The 25,369-nt window shown below is 41.0% G+C and overlaps 1 protein-coding gene across 1 annotated transcript; it reads left to right on the plus strand.

Annotated features, from left to right (window-relative positions):
- The first annotated feature begins 21,181 nt into the window (after positions 1-21,181).
- On the plus strand, positions 21,182-24,886 carry LOC145090164 (homeobox-leucine zipper protein HDG1-like). The gene is made up of 8 exons (XM_079028493.1): positions 21,182-21,405; positions 21,495-21,612; positions 21,702-21,966; positions 22,063-22,469; positions 22,908-23,012; positions 23,094-23,291; positions 23,466-23,978; positions 24,537-24,886. Exons 1-8 carry the CDS (start codon positions 21,182-21,184, stop codon positions 24,858-24,860), a joined length of 2,154 nt encoding a protein of 717 aa, XP_078884619.1. The 3' UTR covers positions 24,861-24,886.
- Positions 24,887-25,369: the final 483 nt, after the last annotated feature.

The following is a 25,369-nucleotide window of genomic DNA, read 5'->3' on the forward strand; positions in this document are numbered from 1 at the left end:
GATTGGTAGCCAATCTTAGGAGATTGAGTATAGGGTCTATGTGTATGCGGGTTTGGGTCTGTTTTGGGTTGTCTGTGATGATTCTTGAGACAAATATGGGTAGGTGTGGAAAGTGGTATTGGTTCCGTATAACTGAAAGCACATGACCCGTACGCGTAGCAAGAAAGTCACAAGCCCAAGGGTTTAGCCATTCGTAATGCATTGAGATGATTTGAATTGTGGGATTCTGGTATCTTTTGGTTTATTTTTAATATGGTGCTTACGAGAGGATCTGGATCTGGTTCAAGAGTTGGCGGCTTGGATAGGTCGGGTTTGACGGACGATTAGCTGCTGGAGCTGATTGTTGTTAAGGTGGCTAGTGTTGTCTGGGGTGCCACCCCAAAGTTTTTTGAGTCTATCAAGACCGCCATGATCAAGTTGTTTGGTGAATGGTACATCGCGGTGTCTGAGGCTGTTGTTACGACAACCACTGTGGCTGTGGCTGATACTGGTGCTTAGGTGAGGGGCTCGTTTCAGTATCGGGACTTCTTCAACACGAAGCCCCCAGAGTTTGATAGGGCTAAGGACCCGATTGTATCCATGAGGTGGATTTCTGATGTGTATGGATGTTTCTTCACCTGCTCGCACCTGGAGGACTGGAAGGTCAAGTGTGCCTTGAACCTTCTCCGTCGTGGCGTGAAAGATTAGTGGAAGTTGGTCACATTCTCCTACACTCCAGAACAGAGGAAAACAATGACTTGGAAGAAGTTTTCTAAAGCAGACGACTGAGACGGTGATTGTACTAAGATGTTTACAGAGAGAGCATTGTTCTGTCCTGAGTATGTAACCATAGAGCAAGCTCAGATGACCCAGTACTGAAGCATGCTCAAGACAGATATTCGCCAGATTGTATCCACTAATCGTTATGGTACTCTTCTGGAGATTCTAAAGGTCGTGCGACGATGGGAGATAAAGATTCAGACTCAGGTTAGGGAGCAGTGGCTGACTCCTGTTCAGTCACAACCTTCAGCTAAGTAATTCAAACCAACTGATTCGAGATCAGGAGGATAGAGGGGCTGCACTTGAGGTAGGTGCAGGAGAGTTCATGAGGGGATGTGCCGATCGTCGTCGGCTTGCTGTAATTATGGCAAAGAGGGGCATTACACGATGGAATGTCGCCACTAGGCTTCGCAGTAAAGTACCATGATTTGTTACAATTATGATCAGGTGGTCCATGTGAAGGCCCAATGCCCACAACCCGCTGCCAAACCGGTCCAGACACCTACCCCTGCTACTTTGAGGATAACTGACGGACGTCAGGGTGGGGCAGATCCCCCGAGGGCTCTAGGTCGCACATTTCAACTTACAACAGAGGTTGCCAGGGCAGCGCTAGACGTCATTACTGGTATGTTTCCATTTATTATTCTATCAATTTATGTTATTTATGCTTATGCTTATTATTATGATAGGTACATTCTAAGTGGATTCTTTGCCTGCTCTTGTGGTTTTGACTCGGGTGTGAGTCAGTCATTTGTATATCAGTCCTTTAGTAGGAGCTTTGATAAGGTTCTCAGAGAGTTAGATTGTCTGTTGCGAGTTTCTATCACCAATGAACATGGGATTTCTGTGAGTAGCATCATGGATTTCACCTTGGAGATTTTCAGGGTGTCATACCCGATCAACTTGATCCACATCCATATGAGGGATGTTTGCATGATTATCGAGATGGATTTGTTAAGCAGGTTTGGCGCCGTCATTGATTGTGAGGGTCAGAGGGTGATAGTTCGAACCTTAAGTGGGAGAGAATTGGTTATTTATGGAGAGGGTACCAGAGTTGGGTCGACTTTCTGTTTTCTGCGGCTAGGGCTCGTTAGTATTTACAACATGGTTGTTTGGGTTATCTTGAATATATGGTTGACACTAGGGAGGAGATCATGGTTACTGTTTTGGACGTGCCTATATCCAGGGAGTTTTTCGACGTGATTCCGGAGGATCTACCAAGAATGCCTCCTGCGAGGCAGGTTGAGTTCAGGATTTATCTGGTTCCTAGTGCTGCTCCGATCGCTAAGGCATGGTTGTTTGGGTTATCTTGCATATGTGGTTGACACTAGGGAGGACAACAAGGTTACTGTGTCGGATGTTCCTATAGTCAGGGAGTTTCCCGACATGATTCCGGAGGATTTACCCAAAGTGCCTCATGCAAGGCAGGTTGAGTTCAAGATTGATCTGGTTCCTGGTGTTGCCCTGATCGCTAAGGCGTCGTATCGCCTAGCACCACCCGAGATGTAGGAGTTGTCCTCTCAGCTCCAGGAGCTGTTGGGAAAACAATTTATTAGGCCGAGCAATTCGCCTTGGGGCGCACCGATTTTATTCCTGAAGAAGAAGGACGGGTCCCATTACATGTGCATTGATTACCGGGAGATGAACAAGTTAACGGTGAAGAACCGCTATCCACTCTCACAGTTTGACGATCTATTTGATCAGTTACAGGGTGCATCTTGGTTCTCCAAGATTGATCTCAGGTCTGGGTATCATCAGAGGAGGGTTAGAGAGGAGGATGTGGAGAAGACAACGTTCCAAACTCATTATGGTCATTACGTGTTCGTGGTGATGTCGTTTGGGCTCACTAACACACCGACATAGTTTATGGATTTGATGAATCGGGTATGCAGATCGATGCTCGATCAATCAATTACTGTATTCATCAATGACACCCTGGTCTACTCCAATACAAGGGAGCAACATGAGGAGCACCTTTAAGAGCTTCTTGGTGTATTGATGATGGAGAGATTGTACGCCAAGTTTTCAAAGTGTGAGTTCTGGTTACGGGAGGTACAGTTCTTGGGATACCTCGTTAATTAGGATGAAATTTTGGTCGATCCGCTTAAGATTGAGGCGGTTATGTAGTGGGAGGTCCTGAAGACTCCTTCAGATATCAAGAGTTTTCTGGGCTTAGCAGGATATTATCGGAGGTTCATTCAAGACTTCTCGAAGATTGTTGTACCACTCACTCGTCTGAAGAGGAAGTGCGTGGATTTCTGTTGAGGGGCTGAGCAATAGATGACGTTTGAGACATTGCGATAGAGGTTATGTGAGGCCCCAATGTTGACCCTTTCGAGGGTTTCAAGGATTTCATTGTATATTATGATGCATCCATCACAGGTTTGGGGGCAGTTCTTATGGCGAGGGGGCGAGTGATTGCGTATGATTCTCGGCAGCTGAATCCGCATAAGGTATGATATCCTACTCATGATCTGGAGTTGGGGGCAGTAGTGTTTTCCCACAAGATTTTAAGGCATTATCTCTATAGGGTCCGGTGTACCGTCTACACGGATCACAAGAGTTTGAGGTATCTCATGGACGTGTTGAACCTAAACATGGGGCAACGCAGATGGATTGACGTGGTCAAGGATTATGACTGCGAGATCCTTTACCATCCGGGTAAATAGAATGTGGTCGTGGATGCTTTTAGCAGCAAGTTGACAGGAACTTCGGCTAGGGGTATGTGTATGAGGATATCCATTAATTCCCCACTTTTGGATTTGATTAGAGGGGCATAGGAAGAAGGAGTCAAGAAGGAGAACTGGAAACATGAGAGGATCAGGGGCGATATCGACATATTTGTCATCGATAGTCGGGGATTGTTGACCCGGTGTGGTCAGGTTTGGGTTCCGGATTCTGGGGGCGTCAGACACACAGTTTTGGAGGAGGCACATATGTCTAGCTTTTCGAAACACTCGGGAGCTACCAAGATGTATTGGGATTTGAGATTGAATTACTGGTGGCCATGTATGAAGAGGGAGATAGCTTGGTACGTTGAGAGGTGCTTAACAAGTAGGATGGTCCATGTCGAGCATCAGAGGCCACACGACAAGTTGCAGCATTCGGAGGTTCCCATGTGCAAGTGGGAACACATCACCATAGATTTTATCACCAAGCTACTAAGGATTTGGGTACCCGACTACATTTTAACATCACATACCATCTACAGACAGACGGGAAAAGTGAGCGAACGATTCATACGCCTGGCTGAGTTTTCAAACAACAACAATCATCACTCCAACATTGGGATACCTCCCTTTGAGCTTTTATACGGGAGGAGATGCCAGACTCCTATCTGTTGGGGGGAGGTCGGAAAAAGAGTGATGGGGAGCACCGAGATAGTTCTCAAGACGACAGAGCAAATCCAACAGGTTAGATAGAGGTTGCTGATGGTCCAGAGTCATCAAAAGAGTTACGCAGATCGAAGGCCTTCCGAGCTAGAGTTCCAGGTCGGCGACTTTGTTCTCCTGAAGGTATCCCCATGGAAAGGGGTGATCCGATTTAGGAAGCTAGATTCCTTGGTCCTTTCAGGGTGACTGCTCGGGTGGGCAAGGTAGCTTATCGGTTAGAGTTGCCCGAGGAGTTGAGCCTATTCATAACACTTTCCATGTATCCCAGCTGAGGAAGTGTATAGCCGATGAGAAAACAGTGGTTCCCTTAGAGGACATTCAGTTTGATGATCTCCTGAACTATATTGAGAGGCCGGTAGCAATATTGGATAAGAAAGCAAAGGCCTTAAGGAAAAAGGAGGTGCACCTGGTTAAAGTTCAGTGGCAACATCGTAAAGGTTTGGAGTGGACTTGGGAGCCAGAGTCCGAGATGCACAAGCAGTACCCAGAGCTGTTTCCAGAGGATGACTTCGAGGGGGAAGTCTGATCCTAGTGGGGGAGAATTCTAACATCCTGAGATAAGGTATGCATCAACGACCCTAACTTTTTTTGCATTTGTCAAAACTAGTCCTTAATTGAGAAAAGGTGGCAATTGAGTATGCGGGGCATACATATGTGTACGCTCAACGTACTTATGTGCGTAGCATGAACGCGGGGCCACCTAGTATGATAGGCGTACCAGAGGGTACGCTGGGCGTACTAGGCTCAGAGTGTATACCCTAATGACTTGTGTGCCCCTATTTAAGGAACATGATGACCTCATTTCCAGCCACCATTTCCAGCCTCCAACTCCCCTCAAACCCTAAGACCAGTTTCCATAGCTTGTGTGACTATTTGTGGCTTATTGAGTGTTCTTGTAGAGTTCTTTTGTGAAGAAGGAGCCTAGAAGGAAGGAGATTTGGTGTCCAAGCTCTTGGATCTGAGTTATTCAAAGGTTGGTGCATCATCCAGAGGTATCAAGCTCGAAGCTTTCTCATTGTTTTGAATAGTTCATGTTTTGGTCCATTTATAGGGTTTTATGTCCCAAGCTTGAATCTTTATGAGTTTGATGAACTCCAAAACATAACTCTTGTCCTTCTAGGTTTTTTTAGACATTTGGGTTCATAGAAATGAGATCTTGGTCGTCAAGATCTTTCCCTGCATGAGATATGTGGACCTTTTGTGATTAGAGGATTAGAGTTTATGAGTTTTAGACTTGTCCGGCCTTGCTAAGGCTTAAAGTCACCAACTTTATTGAGTAATGGACCTTATTCAACCCAGATCAGTAGTGGTAGCAATTGTCTTAACAAATTAAGACCAAATGAGTGAAAAGAGGAAGTATGGGGAGTACGACGTGCGTACTTGCAGCTATGCGACGCGTAGCGCTGAGCCACCCTGATGCATACATGGATAGTTGTACACCCAACGTATAGGGATGTACGCCCAGCGTACCCGTTAGGTGTTGACTTTCTTTGACTTTTAGGGTTTTGGCCAAGATGTGGATTTTTTTAGGGCAAAATGGTCTTTTACCCTCCTGAGATTTAGTAGAGAGACTTGGTCTAACATTTTGAGGGTTGTTAATATTAATTATTAATTAGAGATATGTGTGTCATATGTTAGGCGGAGTCTAGACCGACAAGTCGAGTGCGGGATTTACTTGCTTGCTTTGAGAGGAGAGTCTTCTCTCTATACTTACCGGTGTGGTAATGCATGCGAGACCGAAGGGTCTTAATCTTAGACTGACAAGAGGGTCTTATTTTCTTTGTGTGTTATTATGCATTCTGTCTTCGTAACTTATGTTGTATCATTATTCTGTATATATGTTGAGCTACGACCGGATGGTCTATACCGAGATGTGGGACCGGAGGGTCTTCACTGAGACACATGACCAGAGGGTCCTTATCAAGATATAGCCATGAAAGGTTTATTATTTGTGTATGTGCTATTTTGGGGAACTCACTAAGCTTCGTGTTTACAATGTTTGTGCAAGGCAGATCAGAGTAAAAATGTTATGAGTGCCTAGATGTTCAGTTTGAGAAGTTGCTAAGAAATTTGTTAAATGTATATGGAGAAGGAGTACTTGTAAATTAGGGTCTTAAGAGGATGACTTGGGACAAATACGGGTTGGTGTGGAAGGTAGTATTGGGCCTGTACTACTGAAAGCACTGGATCCGTACGCGACTGGAATGGGAATCTTAGGATACTAAGGAGTATGCAGGTATGTGTACATGTGTGTACGTCTTAATCATTCTCGGATTATTTTTGTGTTTATGTTTCAGAGAGTATGGTGGTTACCTGAGGTTCAGGCTCCAACAACCCCAAGAGGGTAAGTACCAGTGATGATGAGATCCGTAGGATCATTGCTACTGAGGTGGTAACAACTATCTGGGATGCCATTCCAGAGATGTCCGAGTCTATTAAGACCACGTTTATTGGGACTTTTGATGAGCGTTATACTGCCATCACCGAGGTTGCCACTGCCGTAGCCACCGCAACCCTTGCAGCTGCGAGACCTCGGGGGTGATTCGTTGATGTACCGGGAGTTCAGCAACACGAATCCCGCAGAGTTTGTTAGGACTCAGGATCCTATTGCTGCGATGAGATGGATCTCTGATGTTGAGGTGTGCTTTTATACTTGTTTATGCCCTGAGAACCTGAAGGTTCGATTTGTGCTGAACCAACTTCGCTTGGGAGCGAAGGACTGGTGGAAGTTTGTGACGACAGATTTTTCTCCTGCAGAGCATGCTGCAGTGACTTGGGAGAGGTTCACCCAGCTATTTCGAGATGAGTATGTTCCTCAGGTGGAGAGAGAGCGGTTAGCCCAAGAGTTTCTGTCACTCAAGCAGAACACAAAGACGGTGACGGAGATTACAAGGATGTTTTATGAGAGGGCATAATTTTGCCCTAAGCACATGTCTATGAAGCAGGCACATGTGAGTCGGTACTTAAGCATTCTGATGAGGGATATTCGGGAGTTCGTTGAAAACTCATCGTATCGGACATTGGTTGAGCTGCAGACCAATGCAGGAGGAGGGAGATAGAGCTGGAGACCCAGACGAGAGAGGAGAGGGAGCCTAAGGAGAGAGACATGAGGTTAGTACAGTCGCAACCTGTGGCTAAGTGGCCCAAGCTCACTGATTCTAGGGCTGGAGGCCAGAAGGGCCACACTTGTGGAAAGTGCGGTAAGAGTCATGAAGGATATTGCCGACCGGGGATTTGTTTCAAATATGGCAAGGAGGAGCACATGGCAAAGGATTTCCCCATGGGATTTTCGGTTTGCTTTCATTGCATCCAGACTGGCCACCGGAAGGCTGAGTGTCCTCAGATCACTCAAGGTTCATCCAAGGCCCCTGCTCCGGCTACCTTGTGTATCGCTGATGGTCGGCTGTGGAAGGCCAAGGCTCCTAGGGTCGTGGGAGAGCTCTTCGGCTGACAGCGGAGAAGGTCCAGGCAGCACTTGATGTTGTTGCTGGTATGTATCTTTTATTTAATTTCTAACTGAATTATTTATGCTTATGTTTTGTTTCATTCTAAGTACCTTCCTTGTGAATTATGTGTCTGCTTTAGTGTTATTTGACTTGGGTGGAGTCAATCCTTTGTGTCTTTATCCTCTAGTCGTTGTTTTAGCATCAAGCGCGAAGCCTTGAGTCGACCATTGAGGGTTTCTATAGACGACGAGCATGCGGTTTTTGCTACTGATGTATTCCGGGATTGTGTTTTGGAGATTTTTGGTGCCGAGTTTCCGATCAATCTGGTGATGATAAAGATGGGGGATGTCTGCATTATAGTGGGCATGGATTAGTTAAGCCGATTTGGGGATTTGATTGATTGCGAGCGTCAGATGGTGACGATTCGAGACCTTAGTGGGGGAGTACTTACTATTTATGGCGAGGGTACTAGATCAGGATTAACTTTCCGATCTGCCGTCAGGGCGAGACAGAGTCTGCAGCATGGATGTATAGGCTTCTTTGCTTATGTGGTGGATACTCGGGTTGCCAAGGAGGGGTTGATTTCTGTCTCTGATGTTCCAGTGGTATGGGATTTTCCATATGTTTTCCCCGAGGAATTACCGCACGTGCCTCTTGAGAGGTAGGTGGAGTTCCAGATCGATTTGGTTCTAAGGACGACACCTATTTCCAAGGCACCATATCGTCTTGTGCAGCCCGAGATGCAGGAGTTATCCTCACAACTTCAGGAATTGTTGGGAAAGGTATTCATTCGGCCGAGTAGCTCGCCGTGGGGAGCGCTGATTCTTTTTGTCAAGAAGAAGGATGGTTCTCACCGGATGTGCATTGATTATTGAGAGTTGAACAAGTTGACGGTTAGGAACCGTTATCCGTTTCCGAGGATCGAGGATCTATTCGACCAGTTGCAGGGGGCGTCTTGGTTTTCCAATATCAATTTGAGATCCGGATACCATCATATGAGAGTCCGTGAGGAGGATGTTCAGAAGACGGACTTTCAGACTCGTTATGGACATTATGAGTTCATGGTGATGCCTTTCGGGCTCACCAACGCACCGACGGCGTTCATGGACCTCATGAATCGGGTGTGTAGGCCCATGTTGGACCGGTCAATGATCGTTTTCATTGAAGATATTTTACTTTATTCAAAGTCTAGGGAACAACATCAGGAGCATCTTCGGGAGATTCTTGGGGTATTGAGGATAGACAGGCTTTATGCCAAATTCTCCAAGTGCGATTTCTGGTTACGAGTGGTGCAGTTCTTGGGGCACCTCGTTAACCAGAATGGGATTCTGGTTGACCCAGCCAATATTGAGACAGTTATGCAGTGGGAGGTGCCGAGATCCCCATCTGAGATTAGAAGTTTTCTTGGCCTGGAAGGTTATTATCGGAGATTTATTAGGGATTTCTCCAAGATTGTTGTTCCCCTCACAAAGTTAACTAGAAAGGATGTCGTTTTTACTTGGGGCCTGAGCAACATGCATCATTCGAGACTCTTCGCCAGAGGATGTGTGCGGCTCTAGTGCTAGCCTCTCGGAAGGGGTGGAGGACTTTGTGGTCTACTGTGATGCATCTATATCAGGATTGGGTGCTGTGTTGATGCCGAGAGGGCACGTGATAGCATATGCGTCGAGGCAACTAAAGCCTCACGGGACGAGATATCCCACCCATGATTTGGAGTTGGGGGCGGTAGCGTTTCCCTCAAATTTTGGCGTCATTACCTCTATGGTGTTCGATGTACCATATACACGGACCATAAGAGCTTGAGGTACCTTATGGATCAGCCCAACCTGAATATTAGGCAAAGGAGGTGCTTGGATGTGGTAAAAGACTACGATTGTGAGATTCTATATCGTCCAGGCAAGGCTAATGTGGTAGCTGATGCCCTGATCGTAGAGAAGTGAGTTCCCCGATTCGAGATGTATGTATGAGGATGACAATAATGACTCCAGTCCTAGATGTCATCCAAGAGGCCTAGGCGGTGGCCATGAGATCATAAAACCGCAAGAGGGAGCGGGTGGTCGAGAAGATTTCGGATTTTGAGACGGATAGTAGGGGACTTATGACCTTCTGTGGGCGGATGTGGGTGCCGTATTCGGGTGGGGCTCGACAGATTTTGATGGAGGAGGCCCATAATTCGAGGTTTTCCATCCATCCTGGGGCTAGAAAGATGTATTTGGATTTGAAACGTGGTTATTGGTGGCCCTATATGAAGAGGGACGTGGCATGGGTTGTCGAGAGATGTTTGACCTGTCGTAAGGTCAAGGCAGAGCACCAGCGCCCTCATGGCAAGTTGCAGCCTATGGAGGTCCCCATATGGAAGTGGAAATAGATCTCCATGGATTTTATTAAAAAATTGTCGAGGACTGTGATGGGTGTGGAAACGATCTGGGTGATTGTAGACCGATTGACAAAGAGTGCTCACTTCCTGGCTATAAGTGAGAACTCTTCCGTGGAGAAACTGGCTGAGGTATACGTTCGAGAGGTGGTGGCTCGACATGGAGTGCTGACATCTACAATGTCTAATCATCATGTGCGCTTTACTTCCAGATTCTGTAAGAAATTTCATGAGGAGTTGGGTGTGACATCCCCATTTTCACGACCAGAAAAGACCGATTTTGTTTATGCTTTGTAAAAATCAAAGTACTTCTTTTCATTAAAATGTTGCAGAATTTGTTCCCAGAAAAACATGTTAAATACGTTATCAAAACATTTTCAAAGAAACATATTTTACTCATTTTAAAACGTTTGGGATGTCATCGTCAATACAAAAACATAAGCATAAACATAACTTACATTTATTTACACTAGTGATCTACATCTCTTTAATCTCTCAGTGTAATGTAACTTCATAACAACACTTGTGATATAAATAAACTGAGGGGGTCAGGTTGGGAAACCTGGTGAGTACATAGGGTTTTCAACCCACAATAATATAATTATTATGTTCAATCATTAAACAATTAACCCAATTACCCATCCTCATTATCTTCTTTATTCCTAAGTACCCTCCCTAAGGATCGTCTCCTACATCATATTTTACCTCTCATCTCCTTACATCTCATCTCCTTTTATGTTTGTTCCTAAGGACTTTCCCTAAGGATCATCGCCTACATCGCCTAGACGATATTGATTTAGGGATTACTCCCTCAATACGTGCCCACCAAGGGTTAGGGTATCATCGCATGAATATGTAGTTACAACATCGCCTGAACTCGTAATTTATAGTAAGGAGGTTAGAGTATCATCGCATGAATACGTAGTTACAACATCGCCTGAACTCGTAATTCATAGTAAGGGGGTTAGAGTATCATCGCTTGAATACGTAGTTACAACATCGCCTGAACTCGTAATTCATCACCTACAGGTTATGAGCCTGCTGGTGTTTCCACAGGGTTGTCTATAATAGTCCGTGTTCACCATCTATACTTTGGTAGATGACTACATCTCCAAATTGTCGGACAAGGTTGTAGTATCCTACATCACCGATTCATCATCACATATCTATCCTCACCTAATTATCATCACCTATCTCTCGTTATTTTATTTCATCACACACCAACTATTTCATCTACCCATGTTTTATCCCAACATATTAGTAGATATAAATATACAGTTTAAATCATTAAAACATGTATAAAATCATTCATCCATCATAGACAACAAGTATTTAGATAATATGCACACATAGCACGCAATTTATATAAAATACTTCATATCTATGTGTAAGATGAAAGGGACCATGCACTCACTTGATAAGGTGGTGACTCGGTACTCGGACAACACTTCATTACTCTTAAAACAATTATCCCTTGACGAAACCTAGTATCATTACCACTAGAGTTTAGTCTAACATTTGACGAGACTAATTTAATAGTCTAGTTATTATTATTATTATTATTATATAAGCGTTAAACAATACTTATATAACCCATAATAATAGCCCAAATACTCCTTATAAGGTCCTAATAACATTACTATATTGTAACATAATCTATACTAAAGATAGGATAGGTACAACTTACTTACAACGGATTTTTCGCAAAACCGGACTTCGCTAGAGCAGCGTTCCCGAGCCGAAAGACTATTTTCTCAAAACTCCGGGAGCCTCGGGGATTCCTTCGGGTGCTAGGGGTTTACCTAGGCCTTAGGGGGCTTAAGGGGGGCTAGAGAGAGAGAGAGTTTAGAGAGAGAAAGTGGAAAAGGAAAGGTGTGAGAATGAATGGAACCCGACACATCTATTTATAGTGTGAAATTCTGATGGACTCGTCGAGCAGGAGGACCTACTCGCCGATTTGGTGCCACGTGTCATCATCTGATGGCTTTCCTTGGAGAGAAAGCAATGGCTGTGATCGCGCCACGTCACCCAATATCGCGTATCAGCCTCCTGACTTAGAAAAATCATAACTCTCGCATACGAGCTCTATTTTCGACGTTCTTTATATCCACACGTAGGTAAAATCAAGATCTACAACTTTCATTTAGACTTCGTCGGCTAATTCTCGACCGATCTTAAATTTAACAGTAGGAGGAGATTAGACTGCTAAATGACCGCGAAGAATTCATAACTCCTTCATACGGACTCTGTTTTCGTCTATCTTTTTACCATTGAGTTCCTATTAATGAGATCTTCAACTCTCATTTAGGTCACGTAAGCCAAAAACCGCTCGAACTAAAATTCGAGTTTCGGGCCGTGCACTGCTAAGCCGAATCTTAGAAAAATCTTAACTTCCTCATACGAAGTCAGATTTGGGCGTTATTTTTATGGATGTTCTCAGTTTAACGTATACTACAACTTTGGTTTAGATCACTAAGGCTAAAAAGTTCTCTATCTTAAATTCACTATTTACGTCTCCCGGTGTCGTGCCGGTTTTGCCGTAAAACTTCGACGAGCCATAACTTCTTCGTTATAACTCGGATTTCGGCGTTCTTTATATGTACGGAAACCTTGTGAAATATTCTACAACTTGGTTAAGATTATTTATTCTAAATAATATTTTGTCGAAAAGTCATTTTCGACCCCTATTGCCTCTAAATTGACTAGCCCGGATCTGCGGGCGTTACATTGGGTAGCCGACTACATTTTAGCACTGCATACCATCCGAAGACAGAAAAGCAAAGTTAGCAAACGATTCAGATGCTCGATGATATGCTGCGCGCTTGTGTTATGGACTTTGGTGGGAGTTGGGATTCCTATCTACCCCGGAATGAGTTTTCATACAACAACAACCATCACTCCAACATTGTGGTGCCTCCCTTTGAGCTTTTATACGGGAGAAGATGCCAGAATCCTTTTTGTTGGGGGAGGTCGGATAGAGAGTGATGGGGAGCACTGAGATAGTGCTCAAGATGACAGAGAAAATCCAAAAGGTTAGAAAGAAGTTGCTGATGACACAGAGTCGTCAAAAGAGTTACGCAGATCGAAGGTGTTTCGAGCTAGAGTTCCAGGTCGTCGGCTTTGTTCTCTGAAGGTATCCCCATGGAAAGGGGTGATCCGATTCAGGAAGTGGGGAAGTTGGGCCCTAGATTCATTGGTCCTTTCAGAGTGATTGATCGGGTGGGCAAGGTAGCTTATCGGTTAGAGCTGCCCAAGGATTTGAGCCAGATTCATAACACTTTACATGTATCCCAACTGTGGAAGTGTGTAGCCGACAAGACAACAGTGGTTCCCTTAGAGGACATTCAGGTTGATGATCGCGTGAACTATATTTAGTGGTCGGTAGCAATATTGGATAAGAAAGTAAAGGCCTTGAGGAACAAGGAGGTGCACCTGGTTAAAGTTAAGTGGCAGTATCGTAAAGGTTCATAGTGGATTTAGGCGCCGGAGTTCGAGATGCGTGAGCAGTACCCAGAGCTGTTTCCATAGGATGACTTCGAGGGTGAAGTCTGATCCTAGTGGGGGAGAATTGTAACATCCTGAGATAAGGTACGCACTGATGACCCCAACTTTTATTGCATTTGTTAAAACTAGTCCTTAACTGAGAAAAGGTGGCAATTGAGTACGTGGGGCGTACGCATGTGTATGCTCAGCGTACTAATGTGCGTAACATGAATGTGGGGACACCTAGTACGCTGGGCATACTAGGCTCAGTGTGTAAACCCTAATGACCTATATGCCCCTATTTAAGGAACAGGATGGCCACATTTCCAGCCTCCAACTCCCCTCAAACCCTAAAACCCATTTTTGTAGCTTGTGTGAGTATTTGTGGCTTATTGAGTGTTCTTGTGGAGTTCTTTTATGAAGAAAGATCCTTGAAGGAAGGAGATTTGGTGTCCAAGCTCTTGGATCTGAGTTATTCTGTGATTGGTGCATCATCTAGAGGTATCAAGCTCGAAGCTTTATGAGTTTGATGAACTCCAGAACATAGCTCCTTTCTTTCTAGGTGTTTTTAGACGTTTGGGTTCATAAAAATGAGATCTTGGTCGTCAAGATCTCTCCATGCATGAGATATGTGGACCTTTGTGATTAGAGGATTAGAGTTTATGAGTTTTAGACTTTTCCAGCCTTGCTAAGGCTTAAAGTCATCAACTTTATGGAATAATGGACCTTATTCAACCCGGATCTTTAGTGGTAACAACTGTCTTAACAGGTTAAGACCAAATGAGTGAAAAGAGGAAGTATGGGGAGTAAGTTGTGCGTACTCCCAGCTACGTACCGTGTAGCTTTGAGCCACCTCGATGCATGCATGGCTAGTTGTACACCCAGTGTAGAGGGATGTACGCCCAATGTACGTGCTGGGTGCTGACTAGCTTTGAATTTTAGGGTTTTAGTCGAGATGTGGACTTTTTTAGGGAAAATGGTCTTTTACCCTCCTGAGATTTAGTATAGAGACTTGGTCTAACATTTTGAGGGTTGTTAATATTAATTATTAATTACAGATATGTGTGCCATATGTTAGGCGGAGTCTAGACCGACAGTTCGGGTGCGAGATTTACTTGCTTGCTTTGAGAGGTGAGTCTTCTCTCTTTACTTACCAGTGTGGTAATGCATGTGAGATCGGAGGGTCTTAATTTTATACTGACCAGAGGGTATTATCTGCTTTATGTGTTATTATGCATTCCATCTTTATGATTTATGTTGTATTATTATTTTGTATATATGTTGAGCTACGATCAGAGGGTCTATACCGAGACGTGGGACCGAAGGGTATTCACTGAGACACATGATCAGAGGGTCGTTATCGAGCAATAGCCATGATAGGCTTATTATTTGTGTATGTGGTATTTTGGGGAACTCACTAAGCTTCGTGCTTATAATGTTTGTGTAAAATGTGTTTTAGGTACACCTCATGATCGCTGGAAGGCGCCGACATGATTGTACACACCAGCTTGATGATTTGTGTTTATGTGAATTCTGGGATATATGACTTACAATTTCTGATGTTTTGTGTTTGGAAAAATTTCAAATTTGGCATGAGAAATGTTAAATTATGTTTTGTGTGAAACTTTTAAAATGAAAATTTTTTCCTGAAAATTTAGAGTATTACACGCGAGTTCACGTGCGTATGCTGGGTCATGGGTGTACCCAACATGTATGCGGTGTGTATGTTGTTCAGACCAAAACCCTAATTTTGAGGGGTGCACCACATATAATCCCCTTTATGTCCCCATGACCTTCACCCTCATCAGCCTCCACCTAAAAATCGTCCCTCTAGCTAACCCTAATCATAGAGAGTGCACCTTGAGCTCATTTGTGTGTTTTGGTGGTATTCTTGAAGGGGAAGAAGGTGGTGGAGGGACTTTGGAGCTTGGAAGAAGTTTGGATATGAGATTCTCACGTTGCTAGCAACCTTCAGGAGGTAAAAAGCTCCTAGGTTGACCATATTTTCTTATAGATCTAGTTATTCCTTCATTTACGGCATTTTTGGTCGTAACCTTGGTGAATCTTGAGCATGGCATGCTCTTAACCAAATAAGTCGTCCTTTCGGACCCATTGAGGGGTATTGAGTCATAAAAATGAGTCTTGATGCTTATTTCTTCCCCATGCATGATCTAGAATGTCTTTAGGGATTAAGAAGTTAGAATTTTTGGTATTAATCACTTAATGGACATGTAAAGTCATAAAGTTGGTAACTTTATGACTCTCAGTGGTAATGTGGCATTAGATCTATAATTGGAACGTAAGAGCTTAATGCATTAAGCTCTTATTATGGAAAAAAGGACTTCAATGCGTACGCCGTGCGTAGTTTTGAGTACGCCATGCACACAGGGTCAGCGGCTTGATCCCGATCAAGGATCATGTACTCCCAACGTACAAGCTAAGTACGCCCCACGTACTCAACTAAGTTGACTGAGTTGACTTTGACCTCTGACCGGAGTTTTGACCTAGGGGTATTTTGGTTATTTTGAGATGTTAATTAAGATTAGGTCCTTGGTATTGGTTAGATGATCGTTGAGCTAGTTTTTGGAGTCGTTCACGACGTTGTGTATTTTTCCTGTTCTCGTCTGATCGTGAGGTGAGTTCTTCCCCACTATACTTGGGGGTCGAAGGCACCAATGCCAACCTGATAGATTAGGTATCCTGGTTTGAAGGATATTAATATGCTATAGTGACTGGTTAGATTTGTATGATTAATTATATTAGATGTTTATCTGTATATATATGTCGACATATGTTCGTTGGGTTGAGGTTACTGCTTTGTGCGGTAGACAGACATACTGGGGCAATCCAACCGAGAGGTTGTGGGCCAGGGTAATCCAACCGAGAGGTTGTAGACCCAGTGTTGTGGCAATCCAACCAGGAGTTTGTGGGCCCAATATGTATTGTATATGTCTATATAGTTGTTGTGTGTGGTATCTTGGTGAATCTAACTAAGCGTTGGGCTTACAATTTTAGTTTATGTTTCAGGTACTCCAGATGATCGGGGCGTTGTGAGGGCATGACCGGGCACATCTTCCTTGATTTGATTTGATATGATTTTCTAGGATACTCTGATTTATGATTTTCTACTTTTGAAACATTGAATTGTAAACAATGATGTTTTGGACTGTATTTTTAAATGAAAAAAATTAATGTGATTTTGGGATGTTACAATACCCCCACAGTTTGATCGAGAGGAGATGATTAAAATGGAATAATAAGAACATAACATAACATAAATGAAGAAGAGGCAGTGACGGTGACATAGCTCTAACGATGACAACTAACAATAACTGCTCGTCGGAGAAGGACAGAGAAATAAGTGTTGGCCAGTAGCGGTTCCTTTATATAAGAACAGTGGAGCAATGACGACAATGGCGATTACGATCATGCAAACGACGACAGAGGAGTCCGGAGAAAGGAAACGAGGAAGAAAGAGGGTCGAGCTGCGGTGGACGGAGCCAATTTCGGCGAGATCGGCGACTGCAATGTTGATAGAGAAAGAGACAAATGTAGATCAAAGACTACTCGGTGGAGAAGGTGCCATCGGAAAGAGGAAACCGCAACATCAGAAGCGGCTAAACCGGAAAAAATATCTGAAGAAGTGGCTAACTGAGGATGAGGCGAAAGGTGAGGACATAGAAGTAGATGAGGCAGTAGAAAAGCCGATGAAAGGGATCTGTTTTGGTTTCGGCCAACTATTTTATTATTTAGCCGGAGAAGATAAGAAACAAAAAATAAGGAGCATAATGAAGTCACCTCCGACGATTGTTAGAGAACGTCACCGGAGGTGGAGGGTGATGGTTGCGGGTTATTGTCAGCAGTAGGGTTTTTAACCTAGAGCTCTGATATCATGTAAGATAATAGATTGTTTTTATGTGAACCCAAAATTGAGTAGATATAAGATTGGAAAGGTGCAAGAATTTAGCAAAAACCTCAGATTTTTGTTGTATCGGATATACCCACAGGTAATCTGTGTATTGATCAAGAAACATAACATAATATTTTAAACCACCATTACTAGAAATAGGAGATGTCCACAAGTCAGAATGAATAATCTGAAAAGGTGTGGAAACATTAGAATCGGACAAATAAAAAGGTAATCTAGTGTGTTTGCCAAGTTGACAAGCATGGAAAGTAACATTATGATTAGGTAAATGACAAGAAATGGAACTACTAGAAGATAAATGCTTCTAGACTAGGTCTTCGGGATAGCCGATTCGTTGATGCCAAGTTGATGAAGATGTGGAAACGAAAACATGACTTGTGGAGTTTGAAACTGGGTAGAGAGGCCCGAAGTTGTCACAACAGATTAGAGGGCGACGAGTTTGATAATCAAGAACGGTAAAACCATAAGGATCAAAATCAATAGAACAATTATTTTGGGTAGTAAATTTCCGAATAGATATGAGATTTTTAATAATGTTTGGTGTTATAAGGACATTTTTAAGTGAAGAGGGCGATAAATATTAGAAATAAGAAAGATTGAGTGTCCCGAGGTCATGACAGGTATTACAGGTCCATTACCGACATAAATAGAACTAGGGTAATGATTATTACTAAAGGAATTCAGAATACCTGAGTGGGTGTGAACGTGATCAGTTGCTCCGGTATCCATGATCCAACCATCATTTCTGAGGTTGTTTAAAGACATGGTATTAAACATTTATGGGAGTGAAATAGGTTGGTCATTGCCGAGAAATGTCCATAAGGGCTGAACAGTTCCAAAACTCTGAAAATGGGCCTGATTTGAGAAAAAATTGGGTTGTTGTACAGATGAGGGCATGCTGCACAACATACCTTGCAAACCAAAGGTAGGCCTGCCCCATTGGGCCGACTGTTGTTGTTGTTGTAATTAATTTGTGCTAGCCCAAGGAGTTTGTTGGACCAAAGATGAAACAGACCAGGCCTGTTGTGTACCGACCTGTGGTGACGGAAAATAGACCCACCCATACAGTGGGTTACAAGGGACGTGCTGAGGGTTACCTCCACCTCTGCGTCACTGTTGTTGATGGCCTCCTCCTCAACAATTGATGCCTGGTAAGAACCACTACTGCCTCCTCGAATGGAAGAGGTGGTTCCAACATGAAGAAAGGAGGGCAACGAGCGATGAGAGTCATGTGATGGAGTGGTGACAGTGGCACTGTTGATGCGGGTTTCTTCCATATCTAACATATACCTCATGTCAGAAAAAGAAGGGAATGGTTTGGTAAATCGGATGATACGTGCAACAACCTCATATCTTCTTAATAGTCTATTGATAGCGTGAGTAACAAGGTTCCTTTCTCTGATCGGTTCACCATGGCCATCAATCAAATCACTAAACTATTGACTTTCTCATAGTAGTCATGCATTATGTGGCCCTCATTGTTATATTTATGAGCTTTTTTCCACTTGTAGGGATGTTGATTCCTTGTTTTCATAGAAAATGGAGTAAATGTTAATCCAGATCTTACATGCATTAGCGTTTATGGAGAGGCTGAAGTGGTGAGGTTCTGAGATATCGATCCAAAGAGCCAAAACTTGACCATGTTATCGAGTCTACCCCATTCCGGATATGTTGGGGGCGTCTTTGGAGGGTCTTAAGTGTCATCAATGTGATCTAGGACGTCGTAGGCAATGTAGTGGGCACGGAACAGGTCACTCCATGGTTGATAATTGTGAGCAGTAAGGTCGAGAATCACTGGGACATAGGTTTTGATATTCTTGATTCCATAGGCTTTGTGGGTCGAAGGAGAGGATCTCGCCTGTCCTTGTGATCAGGAGGGAGAAGAGAGAGGCCAGTGAGTAGAGAAATATCAGAAAGCAGGGAGAAGAAAGAACAACAGTGGAAGTGTTGGGATCGGCCGATTAGGGTTAATGGTCTCCGATACCATGCTATTCTAAGTATTTTCCCATGAAATACTTTCATTAATATCAAACAAATATATACATAACGTACAAGATACAAAGCTATATGGGCCGATACAAAGAGGCTACAATAATTGGGCTAGAAATACAAATATACAATTTTGGGAAAAAGGTAAAGGGGAATCAATGTTTCCATTAGAGATTTGAGAATTTTAAATTTTGAATCAATATCTAGTTTTCAAAATCAAGAAGCGAAATCGAAGGATCGATGTTTCCATCAGAGATTTGAAAATTGAATCAATATCTAGTTTCCAAAATCAAGAAGCGAAACTGAAGAAGACATGATTTTGGAGAATAAACGGATAAAAATTTTGGGGATATTTCATAAGGACATAATCACTAAGAGATAGCATGTGACAAAAAATGATTTTTTTATTAAAAAAGAATGATGATGATGATGATGTGGTGATGATGATATCTAGTACTACCATTTGTCAATTTTAAATATTTTACTCAAAATGTTCACGCATCAATTAAGTCGATTACACAGCAAATTATTCAAAACACAAGTAAATTTTTTATTTTCAGCACATTCCTACATATGCATTAATTTGATTGCCAATACAAAAAAAATCCCACATTCCATTTAAACGGACCAAAAAGATATGTAATTTAATATATTAGACTTATTTCAAAAATAAGATAAAAAAAACTTAATGTAAGATTTTGTTTGAATAACAAAATGAAGAAATATACAATGAATGTTGACTTATTATTGTACTAATTTTTTTGTTACTTTACTATCTGGAGCTTTGACCATTTTATCATTAATAAATTTTCTTATCCAATATTCATAGCATTTATTTCGTGAAATATAATTACTTTTTTTTCTTCCAAATATGCAATTTGTCTTTTAAGGTTACCTTTTAAATATATTTGGTTAAACATTAAGTTTTCAAAAAAAATAAAAATAAGTAATAAATAAAAAAATTATAGCAAGAAATTCATAAAATAAGTCCTTCCCCTCTCCCCTCCTTCTTCTATAAATGTATCTCCTATTTCCACGCACAACTCATTCAAGAGGTGTTTTTGGTTTTAAAAAAAGTTTCTGGAGTAAGCTAGATCAAAGATCAACTGTATTCTTTAGCTCCCGTGTGTTATTGTAAGTTGATTTTTATATCCAAACCGACCCCTTCAAATACATTATCATGTGTTTTTAAGTTATTCAATTTTTATTGTTGTACGTAGTCCTTCTTTTAAATGCATTTGTTTATCACTAATTGTAGTATCGATTTTGAAGATGCATGCAATCAATCAGTTTTAAATTCAAATCTAATATAAATGATTTATAAGCAAATTAACCTTCTTATTGGATTAAGGTTACAAAAAGTTTCTTATAATATTTCTTGTTGTTCAGAAAAAAAAAACAATAGCAACTATGAATATACAATTTAAACAAAACTTATGTTGAATTTTAGGCTTCTTGTTTTAAATTAGGATTACAAAATATTTAATTAGAACTCTAGTATATCAACTATATATATAGGTGGTATAAAATACATATATCAAGCCGTACTTTAAATTTGTTTTCATCTTTGACCAAAGGGGCTGAGGGAATTCTTCATATATACTATATAAGTATAACAACATGCTCCCGTTTCCAACTATTTAACTCACCATGTGTACATATATATATACACATCCCTTATCCATATTGTTGCCACCTTTTTTGTTTTCGCAATGCTTCTTTTGTTGTTTTTTATGGCTTTTTGTTTGCTTTTAGTGTGTTCGGTTTCATTTATGCTCCTGATGATTCTGCACACAGAAGCCAAACTAAGATGAAGGGATTTGGGGAATTTGGTTTGGCATTGGAAAGCTCTGAAGAACATGATAAACAAATTAGGCCCAGGAAGGAAGTACGTGAAACAAGGTTGTCTGATGCAAACGAGACCTTCGAAGTCACATCAAGCGAAGAACAAGAAATCCATCGTGGTGCTTCTTCGAGTTCACGCAGGAGACAGAAATATCGCCATACTCGTTATCAGATTCAAGAACTCGAAAAGTAATACATAATTTCCATTTTAACTATTGACCAAATTTTTTGTTTCAAATCTTGAGAGAGTTAATGCATGATATTTTTCTATTCGATAGTTTCTTCAGAGAGACTCCTAACCCTGATGAGAGAGAAAGACTGGAACTTGGAAGGAAGCTGAATCTGGAAGCGAATCAAGTTAAATTCTGGTTCCAAAATAGAAGAACGCATTTAAAGGTAAGATTTGATATAATAGTTTGATTAAATATTAATTAGTCAATATTTGGTTGTTACTAAAAAAATTATATACAATGTACATGGTCAAGACTCAAACGGATCGTCATGAAAACAAGATTTTGAGAGAAGAGAATGACAACCTTCGGCTTGAGAATATAGCCATGAAAGAGGCATTGCGAAAAACAGTCTGCAAGAATTGTGGTGGACCTATACTTCAAGTTGATAGGTCCATTCATGAGGGGAACCTAATGATCGAAAATGCTCGATTGAAAGAGGAGCTTACACGAATCACAAGTCTCATTCGTCAACTATCGGGAAGGAATTCGTCATCATTCGCAACGGAAAGCTCAGCAGGTGTAATTTATAAAATCATTTTCTTTATTTTTTTTTATTTAAAATCGTAAAAAGAATTATATATTAAAGAGTTTTTTCTACATAAAATGCATGAAGCTTCTGTAGGAGAAGCCAGAAACCCAATGGAGATCACCGGATTACAAATGGGAAATATTGCAGAAAAAAATCTAGTCTCAAACGATTCACCATTAATACTGCCACCTTCTAGATCCGAGGTAGGCGTGGTTAATGCTGACAGCATGATCAACGTACTCGAGAAAACAAAGTATCAGGATCTTGCTTCAAGTGCTATGGATGAGCTTATGAAACTTGGGCATGTAGATGCTCCACTCTGGAACCAAAACATGGAAACCGGTGGAGAAACACTTAACTTCAACGAGTATGAAAGGTCTTTTCCTCCTCTCCTTGGCACGAAACCACTTGGATTCGTTTCCGAGGCTTCAAGGGCTACTCGTGTGGTATCTCTCAGAAGCTTAGACCTCGTGGAGGCGTTGCTCGATGCAGTAAGCTTTTAAGATCCTTCATTACACCTATATATGTTACGTACATCGATCCTATATATATATATATATATATATATATATATATATATATATATATATATATATATATATATATATATATATATATATATATATATATATATATATATATATATATAGAAGTAGGTTCAATGGAAAATGAACAATTAGGACAATATATGCTGGAACCAATGATCAACTGACACGTGTCCATTTCTTTTTTCATAAGCAATGTACTATGGAAGTTATTTATGTAGTTATTCCAAAGTGATGTGTTGTCACACTTTCATTGGTTCCAACATGTGTTGCCCTAATTGTTTATTTTCCATATAACTCGTCCCTATATAAATATAAATATATATATATATATATATATATAGTATAAAAAAACATTATTGTTATGATTTATAAATTTCTCAGAATCGATGGAGAGAAATGTTTGTGGGGATGATCGGAAGCAGTGCTACACTGGAAGTCATTTCCGATGGTGCCATCGGAGGTTCAAGAAATGGTGTCCTCCAACTTGTAAGCTAGCTTCTTGGAATTTTATATATAATTAATTTAATGCTAAACTCAGAAAATGTAAATGGATTAAACGTTATGTAGATGCAAGCGGAGATTCAACTCATTACACCTTCAGTATCAGCTCGTGTGGTGAAGTTTATTCGATTCAGCAGACAACAAGCGGATGGATTATGGGCGGTGGTTGATTTGTCCGTTGATACTGAAGGGAGGGAAGGACTTATGTGTAGAAGGCTTCCTTCTGGTTGTATTATGCAAGATTTGCCAAATGGTTTCTCAAAGGTTTCTTCTATACACACACACACACATATATATATATATATATATATATATATATATATATATATATATATATATAACAATCTAGTTAATTATATGCAAAGATGACATAATATTTGAAATATATATATATATATATATATATATATATATATATATATATATATATATATGCAGGTGACGTGGGTAGAACATACAGAGTACGATGAAGGTCCAGTCGAGCATAATTACCGTGAGTTAGTTAGGTCAGGTGTAGGGTTTGGTGCACAAAAATGGATTTGTGCACTCCTCCGGCATTGTGAGTGGTTAAGAGCATTGTCATCGGCTACTACTGCTAACAACCAACTAGACCAACATATTAGAAGTTGCTTAAAAGGTTTAGCAAGACGCATGACGAGTAACTTTTGTGCCGGAGTTTGTCTGACAGGTGGTCAATGGTGGAACTTGGTTTCTGATGCACCTGCAAGAATCATGACACGGAAGAGCATGAGTTCTCCACCCGGAACCATCCTGTCTGCGACCATCTCAATCTGGATTCCAATAACACATCGACGTCTATTCGATCTGTTGCTGAATAAAGAGTTGAGATGCATGTGGGACGTGTTATGCAATGCTACCGGGAATGTCGCCCATTTCCCCATGAGCCATGATACCAACAACCCTAACTCCATATCTCTTCTAAGTTCCGACGTGAGTATACAAACTAATTTTTTTTAATTAGGGTTCCACACAATGAACTATAGACTTAAATAGATTACTACATCATTATTTTATATACTATACAACTTTGTTATTTTTTTTCTACAATGCATTGAAATTTACAAATTTCAATGAAACATATTTAAATATTTATTTAAGAGTTAGAATTCACTCATTTTTCCTTTGAAAAGTTAAACGACAATTTAACTTTAAATTCATTATATTTCAATATGACATCTCATAATAGTAGAGTTCCATCCATTAAATGACAACTAGGTCTGTCACCTTATTTAACTCTTTCATTAAACTTTATTATGGATGCTCTTAAGAATATCCTGAATGCATAGTTTAATGAAAATGATGGAATGTCTACTTGACATTTAATGGTTTAAACTCAACCATAGTGGGATGTCACATTGGCGTTCAATTGACATTGAACTTTATAAAGTTTAATACTAGATGCCCTAAGCAATAATTGACTGTGTGTGTGTGTGTATATATATATATATATATATATATATATTCTAATGTTTGTTATTGAACATGCAGAACCCAGTAATGGTAGTGCAGGAAACCGCAAGTGATATGACGGGATCATTGATAGTATATGCACCTGTGGATCTCCCAACAATATCTGTGATGATGAACAATGGCGATACTTCTGGTGTAGGGTTGTTGCCATGTGGGTTATATATTGTTCCTAAAGGGTCAGAAGCGGATGGCTCGATGGTGACAGTGGGATTTCAAATGTCGCTGCAAGACTTGGTTACACCTAACCTCAAAACAATGGATACCATTAACACGGTTAACAATCTGGTGTCACGAATTATTCTTGGAATCAAAGAGATCGTTCGCTCCAGTACTACTATGTAGTTAGATAGCACTTAGCTACGTGGTTCAATTGATGATCATGTACATGTCTCAGATGGGACTCATGGTCAATTGTTGTTGTCCGGGTGTAAGGCATAATGCATAGGGTCAAGAAAGAACGAAAAGCTAAACTATGATGCACCTAATGGTTGAGTATGTACCATTTATGGTTTGGTATTGATTGACCATATCTTAGTTGCATATGGGCTTGGTTAACTAATTTTCGTTTTGGCATTTTGGTTATTGGTCTTTTACGCTTCATTTACACTATTTAAATGATCTTTGATATCATTTACAAGAGGTGCATTTAATTTTCAATGTATTAGTTTTGATTCAAAACCCTTAACCATTTTCAAGTTGCCCATTTTCTACTTTTCTGATGTTCAATCTAAGACCTTTGGTAACCTAAAATTACAATGTTATGTATCTCTTAATGTTATTTCAGGTCTTTTTATTTTGAATTTTATATACATATACATATATATATATATATATATATATATATATATATA

This window comes from Lactuca serriola, chromosome 2 (genome assembly GCF_051521515.1).
Source record: "Lactuca serriola cultivar US96UC23 chromosome 2, Lser_US96UC23_V15, whole genome shotgun sequence".
Classification (NCBI taxonomy): Eukaryota; Viridiplantae; Streptophyta; class Magnoliopsida; order Asterales; family Asteraceae; genus Lactuca; species Lactuca serriola.

What these genes read in the sequence shown, in the direction of transcription:
- LOC145090164 (XM_079028493.1), top strand. Translation starts at nt 21,182, where the DNA reads ATGAAGGGATTTGGGGAATTTGGTTTGGCATTGGAAAGCTCTGAAGAA. An exon ending in CAGATTCAAGAACTCGAAAA is followed by an intron (nt 21,406 to 21,494) that starts GTAATACATAAT and finishes TCTATTCGATAG; the next exon opens with TTTCTTCAGAGAGACTCCTA. An exon ending in TATCTCTTCTAAGTTCCGAC is followed by an intron (nt 23,979 to 24,536) that starts GTGAGTATACAA and finishes TTGAACATGCAG; the next exon opens with AACCCAGTAATGGTAGTGCA.